The sequence below is a fragment of the Lathamus discolor genome, chromosome 20, assembly GCF_037157495.1.
Source record: "Lathamus discolor isolate bLatDis1 chromosome 20, bLatDis1.hap1, whole genome shotgun sequence".
Lineage (NCBI taxonomy): Eukaryota > Metazoa > Chordata > Aves > Psittaciformes > Psittacidae > Lathamus > Lathamus discolor.
This window is the reverse complement of record NC_088903.1, coordinates 433535-446034: the sequence shown is the minus strand read 5'-3', so window position 1 is coordinate 446034 and position 12500 is coordinate 433535. Positions and strand designations below refer to the sequence as shown.

Below are 12500 nucleotides of genomic sequence, written 5' to 3'. Positions count from 1 at the left end.
GGCAGGTCCGGAGCCGGCCCTTGGCTCCGTGGCCCCGCTGCCGCTCCCGCGCCCCGGCGGGGATCCCGCGGCCCCGGCGGGGTCTCTGGGACACCCCCCCCGCTGGCCCCCGCGGCCCCCGCCGGGAGCGAGCTCCTGCGTCACCGCGGTGAGATCTGGGGGGGCTGCTCCCCCCAACCCCCCGCTCCCTGGCATTGCTGCTCTCCCGCTGTGCCCCCCCCCCCTCGCGTCGGGGCCGTAGGTCGGTTCTGTGGGGGGCAGCCTGGGCCCCCGGACCCCAAATATGGGGGCGTCCCTCCGGGGAGTAGGGGGGGGGTATGGGTGTGCTGGGGGGACACAACCCCCCCCGGGGGGTTCTGTGCTGGGGCGCAGATGGGGGGGCATGGGGGGGGGGGGGTGTTTGGGGGTGATGGGGCGGGCCCGGGGGGCCCGGGGGTGCCCCGGGGCAGGGGGCGCTGGGGGTGAGCGGCCTGCGTGGGAACGGCGCCCCCTAGCGGTTGTCCCCAGGCCGCGGGGCAGCTGCGGGGGGGGCGCGGGGGGCGGGATGTGCTCGCGCCGTCCCGCTTTGGGACGTCCCAATGAGCCCAACCGTGCCTCAGTTTCGCCTTTCTCCCACCCCCCCCCCCCCCCCCCCCAGTGCGCGGGTTTGGTGCGGGCCCTGGGTACGGCAGTGTGGGACCCCCCCTTTTATGTTCATGGATCTATATGGGACCCCCCCATATGTGTGGGTCTATAAGGGTTCTCCCTATGTGTGTGGGTCTATATGGACCTCCCCCTTTATGTGCATGGATCTGCATGGGACCCCCCGTATGCGTCGGTCTATCGGGGTTATTCTTATGTGTGGGGGTCAATAGGGGGCCCCCAGCCCGTGGGTCCGTAGCGGACACCCCCCTGGGTGCGTGTGGTCCCGGCTGGGCCATGGCGCGCTCCCACGTCCCTGGTGGGACGGTGCCCGGGCTCTGCCGTCGCCTGACGCCGGTTCCCACCCCGTCCCCATGGCACCGGGCAGGGCCCCGCTTCCCGACCTCTCCTCCCGCGGGGAGCGGGTTACGCAGGCGGGAGCTGCGGGAACGACCCGCGTCCGGCCCGGCCCCGTCCCGCGGGACAAACCCCGCGTCCGGGGGGGGGCACCCAGCGCTGCCCCGGCCGCTCCTCACCCGTTTTCTCTCCCCGCGCCCGCCCCGCCGCCGCAGAGCACCGGGTTATGGTGCCACCGGGCTGACTGCCGGCACGCAGCGAGGCGGCAGCGGGGGCCGAGCCCGGAGCCATGGAGGGGCCCGGCCAGGTAGGGAGACCCGGCCCCAAAACCTGGCTCTGCCGCTGCGCCCCGGCACGGCCCCGGCGAGGCGCTGGGGGAGCCGGTCCCCGCTGAGCCCCTTCTCTCTGTCCCGCAGGAGGCCTACGAGGAGAGGATGAGGAGGAGCCTAGACCCCGAGGGCTACGAGGACGCCGGCATCAAGAGCTCACAGATCTCACTGGGGGAGATGAGCAGTGAGTGACTCCTTTGGGTGCTGGGCACGTGTGGGCACCAGCGTTGCATGGGGGATGGCATTGTACGGGTGACAGCACTGCATGGACATGAGCACTGCATGAGTGACAGCACTGCATGGGCAACAGCACTGCATGAGTGACAGCACTGCATGGGCACCAGCACTGCATGGGTGATGGCACTGCATGGGTAATAACACTGCACAGGCGCTGGCATTGTGTGTGAACTGGCACCGAGTGGGTGCCAGCATTGGAGGGGCACCAGTGCTCCAGGGGTGTCACTGATGCATCCGCATTAGCATGGTACAGGCATGTTGCACGGGCACCAGTGGTGTTGTATAGGGGCCAGTATGGCACTGGCATGAGTAGCGTGCGTGCAAGTGTTGCACGGGCATCCGCGTTGCATCAGCATCATGTTGCATGGGTGCCAGCATGGCACAGACGTGCTGCGGGAGCACCAGCATTGCACAGATGTGTTGCATGGGTGAAGTGTTGCATGAGCATCGGTAGTGCATGGGCACTGGTGTTGCACACGTGTTGCATGGGCATCAGCATCGTGGAGGCAGCAGGGCCATCGCAGCGGGGTCAGGCAGGGATGTGCAGCCCCTGGGGTCACATCACCCACAGATTGGTGCCACCTCCAGCACAAGGGCTGGGGGTGCCCTAGAAGGGGGCACCAGGGTCCTTGAGGCCGCTGTTGAGAGCCCCCAGGGAGGGAGATGATGGGATTTGGGGGCTCTCTGTGCCCCAGAGCCTCCCATTGCCCACAGCTCTGCTGACTGGGAGCTGCCACCCATGTCCCAGCGCCCAGCCTCTTGGTCCCCGTTGGGGTGACACAGGTCGGGGTAACGCTGCCGCCTGTTCTGCGCAGGGGCTGGCACCGCGTCCCCTTTGCACGCTTGGAGGGCCAGAGCCGAGGAGCTGTCACCCCTGCGGTGAGTGCCCCACATCGGGGACGGGACCAGACGCTGCCCCCCCCGGGAGGCTGCCAGCACCCATGGGTGCCCGGCGCTGACCCCCCCGCCCGGCGGGGTGTGTTTTGCAGCCAGTATCTGCCCAGCCGCCGGGGATGTTATGACCTGGATGGGAGGAGGCGAGCGGCCGGGGCCCCCCCGGCACAGGCGAGCGGCCGTGGCGGCGGGCAGTGTGAGTGACCGCGGGGGGGGACAGAGCCCAGCCTCGGCATTCCCATTGCCCACCATTTCCCAGCCCCAAGCCCTCCATCGTGCCACCCACCCCGGTTCTCCCATCCCCGCTGCCGCCCTGTGCAGGTGGGTGACCGTCACCCGGGCGTGACCGTCGCCGCGCAGGGTGACCGCTGCCGCTTGCCCGGAATCGCCCGCTGATTGAGGATAAATAAAGTCTTTGTTTGGGGTGAGGACAAGAACCACTCGGGGCTGAGCGTTGGCCGGTGCCGGGCGGCTCGGGCCCACATGCCGCAGCCAGCGCTGCCGTGACACCGGGATGGGCCGTGCTGCATCCCCGCTCCCATGGGCCCCGCATCCTGCACCCGGCAGAGCGGGATGCGGCTCTTGTGGCATCACCCCCGCGGGGGACCCGGCCGTGGAGCAGCGAGGGGACCGCGCTGGTCCCCGTCGGGGACGGAAGGGGACGGGGTGAGCCGGTCCCCAGCGCCCCAGTGGCCGCGGCGGGCGGGAGCCGCGCTGGTGTTTACTGTCAGCAAAGGCAAAGTGCTGCGGGATTTATGGTGCACACAGGGCGGCCGACGGGCGTGCGGCTCGGCCCCGCTTTATAGGGACGGAGCCTGCGGGGCCATGGGGAACGCAGGGGGGGTTGCAGGTAGGCAGGGAGCAGGGATGGGGACACCTCGAGCTCCCAGGGTCCGGCTGTGCTGTCCGGCCGGGAATGCGCTGTCCCTGTGCCGGGCTCAGGGCGGTGCCGGCGGCAGGGCCATGGGGCAGAGCGCGGCCGCCAGCCCTGCTCTCACCCCGACCCCGGCGTGCCCCCAGGCTGCGGGGGACTGGAGGCGGGCACGGGCAGGGCGGGCGGTGATGGAGGGGCACAGGCTGGGATGGGGCAATGCGGGGAGGACACTTCCAGCGAGCCCCAGCCGGGGCTGGGGTGGGGATGATGGGGCAGGGGCACATCCAGACAGCCCCAGCCGGGTCTGGGTGGGGGGTCATGGGGGGAGACGCCTCCAACAGACCCCCGGGGGTCTGGGCTGGGGCAGGGACCCGCTAATGCGTTGGTGACTCCGCTTGCAGCTGTATCGGTGACTGATGTGGACCTGGAGGTGGGAGGGAGCAGGAGGCCCTTGTTCCGGAGGGAGACCCATGAGGTGGGTGCTGGCCTGGGACCCCCGTTCCCGGGGGTGAACAGAGCTGTGGCCACCCGGGACCAACCTCACTCCAAACCCTGGGGACCCCAGGGAATGGGGAGATGCTGGCACTGGAGCTGCAGCTCTGGGTCTCTTTGGGGTCTGTGGTGCGGCTGGGGGGACACTGACAGCCCCTCGGGTTCCAGGGCTACGTGGAGCTGCACGAGCTGGTCATGGACAGCACAAAGGACCTGTGCTGGATGGAGGCTGGCCACTGGCTCAAGCTGGAGGAGGACTTCAAGGAAGCCGGGCACTGGGGCCAGCCCCATCTCTCCTTCCTCACCTACCGCAGCCTCCTGGAGGTCCGACGGGCTTTGGCCAAAGGTGGGGACACCGGATGGGGCCGGGGAGGTGACGGGGTCTTGATGCTGTCTGGCCGGTGACGGTGCTGTCCCTGCAGGTGCTGTGCTCCTCGACGTGGCGGCCAGCTCACTGCCGGCCATCGCACATGTCCTCATCGACCAGATGATCTACGAGGGGCAGATCAAGCCGCAGGACAGCGATGACATCCTGAGGACGCTGCTGCTGCAGCACAAGTACGGACACGGCTGATGGCCCCATGGGGGGGTCCCCGGTGTCTGGGCTGGATCCAGCCCCAGTACCTCCCCCTGGAGCCTGGCACGGGGTGGCAAAGCCCCTCTGTGCTTGGGCTCTGCCCCCAGCCCTGTGTGGGGCTCCCGCCACCCCTGGGGCTGTCTCATGGGGCTTCGGGGCTTCCTCTGACACCGCCTCCGCGCTGCTCCAGGCACCCCAGCGAGGCTGAATCGACGGGGACGCTGCCGCCGGCGCAGCTGCAGCGCTCGGGCACGGGGCCGTCGGACACGGAGCAGCCGCTGCTGCGGGAGCAGCAGCCCCTGGAGATGCGCAGGCTGGGGGGCGAGCAGGCGAGCGGGGACACGGGCACGGGCGCAGCGGTGCGGGGTCGGGGCGCAGGGGGTGCGGGGTCGGGGTGCAGCCGTGCTGGGTGCGGGGTGGTGACACGCAGGGGATGGATGGGGACACGCAGGGGATGGATGGGGACACGCAAGGGATGGGGGGACCATGCACGGGACAGCCCCCAAGGCTGCGTGGCTGATCCCTGCCATTCCTCTGCCTGCAATAGAGCCTGAGCGGGGCCAGCAGACCCCAGCTCCATGAGAAGATCCCTGAGGATGCAGAGGCCACGCTGGTCCTCGTGGGTGAGTGCTCAGCGGGCAGTGGGGGTCAGGGGAGTGGGTCAGGGTGGTGGCTGTGGGTCAGGGTGGTGGCTGTGGGTCAGGGCGGTGGGTCTGGGTCAGGACAGTGGGTCTGGGTGGGGGTCAGGGTGCTGGGTGCAGGGTTGGGGCGCACAGGGTGGGTTTGGTGTCTGCCCCTCGCTCCTGCTCGCTCACTTGCTTGCGCCTCTTTTGCCTCTCCCCATACGCAGCTCTCACCGCCGCCTGCTCAGCGCTGCTGCTCTCTGTGCCCGTCCCATGTCCCTTGTCCTCATGTCCCATCTCAACACCCTCCTGTGCTCCCGTGTCCTCGTGTCTCTATGTCTCCGCCATGTCCCCCCTGCCCCAATGTCTGTGTGCTCCCATGTGCCTGTGTCCCTGTGCCTCGATGTCCTCACATCTTCTGCCCTTATCCAATCCCCATCATCCCCTCACATCCCCATGCCTCTGGCACCCTGTCTCCATCCCCTGTTGTCCCCATGTCTCCATGCTCATGTGTCCCCACATCCCTGTGCCGGACCCCCCGTGACCCCCATCCCACCCCATCCTCCCCCCAGGCTGCGCAGCCTTCCTGGAGCAGCCCACGCTGGCCTTTGTGCGCCTCAAGGCTGCGGTGACGCTGGACGGCGTCCTCGACGTGTCCCTTCCCGTCCGCTTCCTCTTTGTGGTCCTGGGCCCCGACAGCCCCCACATCAGCTACCATGAGATCGGCCGTGCCGTGGCCACCATGATGTCCGAGAGGGTATGGCTCAGCCGGCACCACCACCGGCATTGGCACCATCCGTGGTGCCAACCTCCCTGAGCACCCCCACATCCCCACCCCTGGGGCTGCACCCTCTCACAGGGCTCATCCCCTCTGTGCCATGTCCCTCTCTGTGCTCATGTCCCTGCTGTCCCCATGCCAGTGTCCCCTTGCCCCGTCCTTCAGGGTCTCCATGTCCCCAGGCAGCCCTGTCCCCATGTCCCCATCTCCACATGCACCCTTGTCCCTGTGTCCATACGCATTCCTATCTCCACATGTCCGTGTCCCTGTCACCCCATGCTCCCATGTGGAGCCCATGACTTGAGGTCGCCTTGTCCCCATGTGTCTCCACATGTCCAAACCATCACCTCCTGTGGTCCCATGCCCCCCCCATCCCCATTCCCTTGTGATCCCATGCCAACCATCCCCATTCTCCGGTAGTCCCATGTCCCCCATTCCCATTCCCCTGTGATCCCATGCTCCCTGTCCCCATTCCCCTCTGGTCCCATGCCCCCCATTCTCATTCCCCTGTGATCCCTTGCCCCCATCCCCATTCCCCTGCTATCACATGCCCCCGTCCCCATTCCCCGGTGGTCCCACGCCTGTCCCTGCCCCCGCAGGTCTTTCGCCGTGATGCCTACCTTGCCGATGGCCGCCAGGACCTGGTGCGCGGCGTCGAGGACTTCCTGGAGGCCAGCATCGTGGTGCCCCCCACCGAGACCCCCAGCGAGCAGCTGCTCCGCAGCCTGGTGCCGCTGCAGCAGGAGCTGCTCCGCCGCCGCTACCGGCCCCCCGAGACGGCGCTGGTCGAGGACCCCCTCAAAGACCTGCGTATGGACCCCCCCCATCACCCTCCCAGCCCCATGGGACCCTCCCAATTGCACCAGGGCGTCCCCATGGCCACCTCCTGTGTCCCCAGGGCTGGACGGGTTGGCGCCGGAGGACGACGACCCCCTGCGCAGGACGGGGCGGCCGTTCGGGGGGCTGGTGAGGGACATCCGCCGCCGGTACCCCAAGTACCTCAGCGACATCAAGGACTTCCTCAGCCCCCAGTGCTTGGCCGCTGTCATCTTCATCTACTTCGCGGCGCTGTCACCCGCTGTCACCTTCGGAGGCCTGCTCAGTAATGATGGGGACGGGCTGGGGATGCAGGGGGGGAAGGGGATGTCCCCCCGCGGGGTTTGGGTGCCCCCGCCTGCAGCAGCATCTCCTGTCCCATGGGGATGCTCTTTAGGGGGTTATCGCACCCCCTAACCCAGCACCTCCTGGCTCTGCTCCCCCCAGGTGAGAAGACCAAGGGCATGATGGGGGTATCGGAGCTGCTCATCTCCACCTGTGTGCAGTGTGTGCTCTTCAGCATCCTCAGCGCCCAGCCCCTGCTCGTCATTGGCTTCTCGGGGCCCCTCCTGGTCTTTGAGGAAGCCTTCTACTCGGTGGGTGCCATCCTGTGCCCCTGGGTGCCGCCCACCCACTGCCAGTGGTCCCCAGGGTGGGCACTGGGTGATGGACCGTGGTGGGTGGCACGGGGGTGATGCCACATGGGTGATGCTATACAGGCAATGGCATGGGGCAATGTGGGGTGAGTGATTCCACGTGGGTAATGCCAGATAGCTGATGGGTGATGCCAGGCAGTGGCTGCCATAGGGACGGGAGATCCCACAGGGATCCTGCTGCTCCAAGGTACCACAACCCCGGTACTTGCCAGCCCTCGGGGAGGAGCTGGGACCCTGGACCCACAGTGGAGGCTATGAGGGGGCTGATGGGGCCGTGTCCTGTTTTCTGACCAGTTCTGCAGTGCCAATGGCTTGGAGTACATCGTGGGCCGGGTCTGGATTGGCTTCTGGCTCGTCCTGCTGGTGCTGGTGGTGGTGGCCTGCGAGGGCAGCTTCCTGGTGCGTTACCTGTCCCGCTACACCCAGGAGATCTTCTCCTTCCTCATCTCCCTCATCTTCATCTTCGAGACCTTCTCCAAGCTCGTCACGGTGCGTGAGGGCTGCGGGGGTGCACACTGTGGTCATCACCCAGGTTTCCATAGAAACGGCAGGAGGGATGCGGGTGAGGGATGGAGCCCCTCTCCCAGGGGTTTCTCCCAGGAGTTTCTCCCCATTCCCAGGTGTTTCCCAGGGGGATTTGGGTGCAGGGAGATGAAGCCCAGGCTGATGTCCTAGGAACTGCCCAGATTCCTTCCCCATCCCCTGGCTCAGCCCCTTTCCTGTGGGAACGGTGTCACCCCATGCACACTGGGTGCCCACAGGGACATTTCTGGTGCTGGACAGGCAGGACAAAGGCTCCATCCCACCCTGATCCCCATCACACCCTCATTGTCCCCATTGTGCCCTGTTTCTGAAGGAGCATGGAGGAAAGGTGACAAGTGAACCAGGAGTGTGCCCATGCAGCCAGGAGGGTCAATAGTATCTTAGAGTCATAGAATCATAGAATGGTTTGGGTTGGAAAGGGCCTTAAGATCATCCAGTTCTAACCCCCCTGCCATGGGCAGGGACACCTCACACTAAACCATCCCACACAAGGCTTCATCCAACCTGGCCTTGAACAGTGCCAGGGATGGAGCACTCACAACCTCCCTGGGCAACCCATTCCAGTGCCTCACCACCCTAACAGGAAAGAATTTCCTCCTTAGATCCAATCTAAACTTCCCCTGTTTAAGTTTTAACCCATTACCCCTTGTCCTGTCACTGCAGTCCCTGATGAAGAGTCCCTCCCCAGCATCCCTATAGGCCCCCTTCAGGTACTGGAAGGCTGCTCTGAGGTCTCCACGCAGCCTTCTCTTCTCCAGGCTGAAAAGCCCCAACTTCCTCAGCCTGTCTTCATACAGGAGGTGCTCCAGCCCCTGATCATCCTTGTGGCCTCCTCTGGACTTGTTCCAGCAGTTCCATGTCCTTTTTATGTTGAGGACACCAGAACTGCACACAATGCTCCAAGTGAGGTCTCAGGAGAGCAGACCAGAGGGGCAGGATCACCTCCTTCGCCCTGCTGGTCACGCTCCTTTTGATGCAGCCCAGGATACGGTTGGTTTCTGGGCTGCGAGCACACACTGCAGCCGGCTCATGTTAAGTTTCTCATCGACCAGGACCCCCAAATCCTTCTCTGCAGGGCCGCTCTGAATCCCTTCTTTGCCCAACCTGTAAAATGTTGGGGTGCATCAGGAGCGCACCCACCACCAGCATCACCAGAGGGATGCAGGGGACCCCCCATCACCCCCCACCAGGGCTCCCACCCTGACCCTCTCCTTTCCCTCCGCAGATCTTCAAGGCGCACCCCCTCTCGCGCCGGTACAACGTGCAGGATGAGGTGCAGCCCAACGTGCCGGAGCCCAACACGGCGCTGCTGTCCCTCGTCCTCATGGCTGGAACCTTCTTCCTGGCTTTCTTCCTCCGCAAGTTCAAGAACAGTGCTTTCCTGCCCGGCAGGGTGAGGATGGAGTGGGGGCACAGGGGGGTGTCCCCGTATCCCATGCAGGGCGTGCGGTTCCTTGGCTGAGACCCCGCAAACTCATTACAGAGCTCTCTGCTTGAGGGTGCTGCTGGTGGGGATGTGATGGGGGGACATGGCGGGGACAAGACACGGGTGGGTTTAACGTGGTCACGGTGTCCCCCCTGCACAGGCCCGGCGCTTGATCGGGGACTTTGGGGTGCCCATTTCCATCTTCATCATGGCGCTGGCTGACTTCTTCATCAAGGACACGTACACACAGGTCTGGGAGCAGCGGGAGGTTTGGGGGTGTCCCCAGCGAGGGGACACGGAGCGGGGTGCTCGTCCCTGTGCCCTCACTGCCCCATCTCTGCTCCCATCCAGAAACTCAAAGTCCCCCGAGGGCTGGAGGTCACCAACTCGTCCGCCCGGGGCTGGTTCATCAACCCCATGGGTGAGAAGAAGACCTTCCCCATCTGGATGATGTTCGCTTCTGTGGTGCCCCGCGCTTCTTGTCTTCATCCTCATCTTCCTCGAGACGCAGATCACCACGTGAGCACCAGGAATGGGGTTGGAGGGGGATGCAGGATCCAAGCAGATGGGGATGGAGGGGACCTCCCCAGGGCGCTTGTCACCAACCTCGCCCCTCCATTCCCAACAGCCTCATTGTGAGCAAGCCCGAGAGGAAGCTGGTGAAGGGCTCCGGCTTCCACTTGGACCTGCTGCTGATCGTGGCCATGGGGGGGCCTGGCCGCTCTCTTCGGCATGCCCTGGCTCAGCGCCACCACGGTGCGCACCATCACCCACGCCAACGCCCTCACCGTCATGAGCAAAGCCACTGCCCCCAGTAAGAAATCCCAGATCCTGGAGGTCAAGGAGCAGCGCATCAGTGGCCTCTTGGTGGCCGTGCTCATCGGTGAGCAGGGGACGGGCCCCCCAACCCGGGCAAAGCAGCTGGGTGCCCCTGCGGGCTCCCCCCAACCTCTCCTTCTCTTCCGCAGGCGTCTCCATCCTCATGGAGCCCATCCTGAAGTACATCCCGCTGGCCGTGCTCTTCGGCATCTTCCTCTACATGGGCGTCACCTCCCTCTTTGGCATCCAGCTCTTTGACCGCATCCTGCTCCTGCTGATGCCACCCAAGTACCACCCCGACGAGCCCTACGTCACCCGGGTGAGTGGGGGTGCCCTGGGCTGTGGCACCCCAAATTTAGGGCTCCCCAAAGACCCTCCTCTGTGGATGCTGACCCCCCTGGGCTCTCTGGGGTGCTGGACCCCCGCTTTGACCCCGCTGCGCTCCTTGTCCCACAGGTGAAGACGTGGCGGATGCACCTCTTCACCTTCACACAGATCATTGTGCTGGTGCTGCTGTGGGTGGTGAAGTCCACCCCGGCCTCACTGGCACTGCCCTTCGTGCTCATCCTCACCGTGCCCCTGCGCCGCTTCCTGCTGCCCCGGATCTTCCGGGACATCGAGCTCAAATGTGTACGTAGCCCCGGCACGGGCTGGGGGCCACCGCGGCGCTGTCCCCGTCCTGTCCCCATCCCTCTGCCCACCCCCATCCCTGTCCACAGCCCATTCCTGTGCCTGCCCCATTCCCATCCCTGTCCCCATCCATCTGCCCATCCCCATCCCTGTCCCCATCTTCATCCCCAGCCCTGTCCACAGCTCCGATCCTGTCCCTGTCCCATTCCCATCCTCATCCCCATCCCTGTCCCCAGCCTCATCCCTGCCTCTATTCCCATGTCTATCCCAGCCCCATCTCAGTCTCCATCCCTGTCACTGCCCCTGCCCTCAATCCTGCCCCTATCCCTGACCCCTCCCCACCCCCTCCTTGTCCCCATCCTCATCCTCATCCCCATCCCCATGCGTGTCTCCATCCCAATGCCCTCTCCTGTCTCCAGCTGGATGCAGACGATGCCGTGGTGACCTTTGAGGAGGTGGAGGGCACAGATGTGTACAACGAGGTGCAGATGCCCAGCTAAGGGCCCGCTACCCCCCGGCCCCGCATCCCCACTGCTGCCACCCCGGGTACTGGGGGACCAGGGACCCACATTCCCGCTGTAAATGGAGCCTTTGGATAGATTCCTCCCTTTTTTTTGCCTGTTTTTGATACATTTTGGATGGTGTGAGCTCACTCGCCCTTCACTCCCCTCGGGAGAACAGGCTGGATCCATGGGCCACCCCCAACCCCATGGCACGGGTGCCCCATCCCTACCCCAAGGCCACACTGGGCTGTGACCGGGCACCAAGCACAGGGAAAGGAGCCGGAGGAAGACGCTGGAGTCCGCAGGGATGGGGCAACGCAGCGGGGATGGATCCACAATGGGATCCCCCCATTCCCTTCCCTGGGGACCCGTGCCCTGGCCCCTCTTCCCCTATGAACTTCCAGCGCTAATGAGCACAGGACAGACCCCACAGAGCCCTTTTCGTCCCTTTATCCCGTCACTTGATCCAGTGAACATCCATCTGGCTGCTCCACTGCGCTCCCGGCATCTCCCAGGGTTGGGATGTACATAATCCAGCCAGCGGGTTATATATGTAATGAAGAGAACCATGCTAAAATCACCCCAAAACCATCCCACGATGCTTCTGCAGGCAAATTCCCCCAAACCAAACACAAATCCACCAAAAGCACCTTAAAAAGGGATAAAAAAAGGAGGAAAACCCCAAGTCCACGTGCACTGCGAGGGGGGATTCTGTATATTTGATGCTGGTTTTGGGGGGAGGCTGTAATTTATTGCTGATTGTGCCCCTGTGTGCGTGTGTGTGTGTATATACCAGAGAGAATCCATAGGGAATGTTAGTATCTTCCAGAAGAGTTGATTTAAAGGATCCTGGTCAGGGCCTAAACTCTATGGACCAGTCCGGCAGTGTCATTTCACTCATGACTTAGTGGTAGTACCATTCCTTTTTATTTGATAGCATTCCATATATATATAGTTCAATCGTGCAGTTTTCCTTGATTTTTCCCTTCCTTGCTGCCTGCCTCTTGCCCTGTTCCCACTGGGATTGCTCCCAAACAGGCCAAGTACCCCCCTGCTCCTGCATCCTGCCAAAGGATGCTCCTGCCCTGGGCAGACCCAAGGGCTGGATCCAGCGACCGGTCAGGCTGTGAATTGACACCTTTAGGTATAAATGGGGGGGAGACACCCCAAAATCGGGGTGGGGGGGTGGGGGTGAGGAGGGGGAGCACTGCCTCATGTTTGTGTTGGTTTAGTTTTATTATGTGTCTGAAATCACTCTTGTTGTGAGTTTTGGGGGTTATTTCTCCCCCCCCCCCCCCATTAGGCTTTAATAAAGAAATTAATGA

General features: G+C 64.4%; 1 protein-coding gene across 1 annotated transcript in view; it reads left to right on the top strand.

The window, feature by feature from the left end:
• SLC4A1 (solute carrier family 4 member 1 (Diego blood group)) overlaps positions 1-12500 on the top strand; it is a 13639-nt gene extending 1139 nt beyond the window's left edge. The window contains 24 exon segments of the mRNA XM_065699009.1: positions 1-148; positions 1194-1285; positions 1395-1491; positions 2360-2423; positions 2538-2634; positions 3714-3787; positions 3973-4150; positions 4227-4362; positions 4572-4710; positions 4929-5004; positions 5577-5761; positions 6382-6592; positions 6681-6884; positions 7046-7194; positions 7549-7743; positions 9023-9190; positions 9384-9473; positions 9575-9691; positions 9693-9742; positions 9852-9930; positions 9932-10106; positions 10192-10361; positions 10499-10672; positions 11092-12500. The exon segment at positions 1-148 is cut by the window's left edge and continues 1139 nt beyond it. Coding sequence (XP_065555081.1) covers positions 1-148; positions 1194-1285; positions 1395-1491; positions 2360-2423; positions 2538-2634; positions 3714-3787; positions 3973-4150; positions 4227-4362; positions 4572-4710; positions 4929-5004; positions 5577-5761; positions 6382-6592; positions 6681-6884; positions 7046-7194; positions 7549-7743; positions 9023-9190; positions 9384-9473; positions 9575-9691; positions 9693-9742; positions 9852-9930; positions 9932-10106; positions 10192-10361; positions 10499-10672; positions 11092-11172 — 3149 coding nt within the window. The 3' untranslated portion in view covers positions 11173-12500.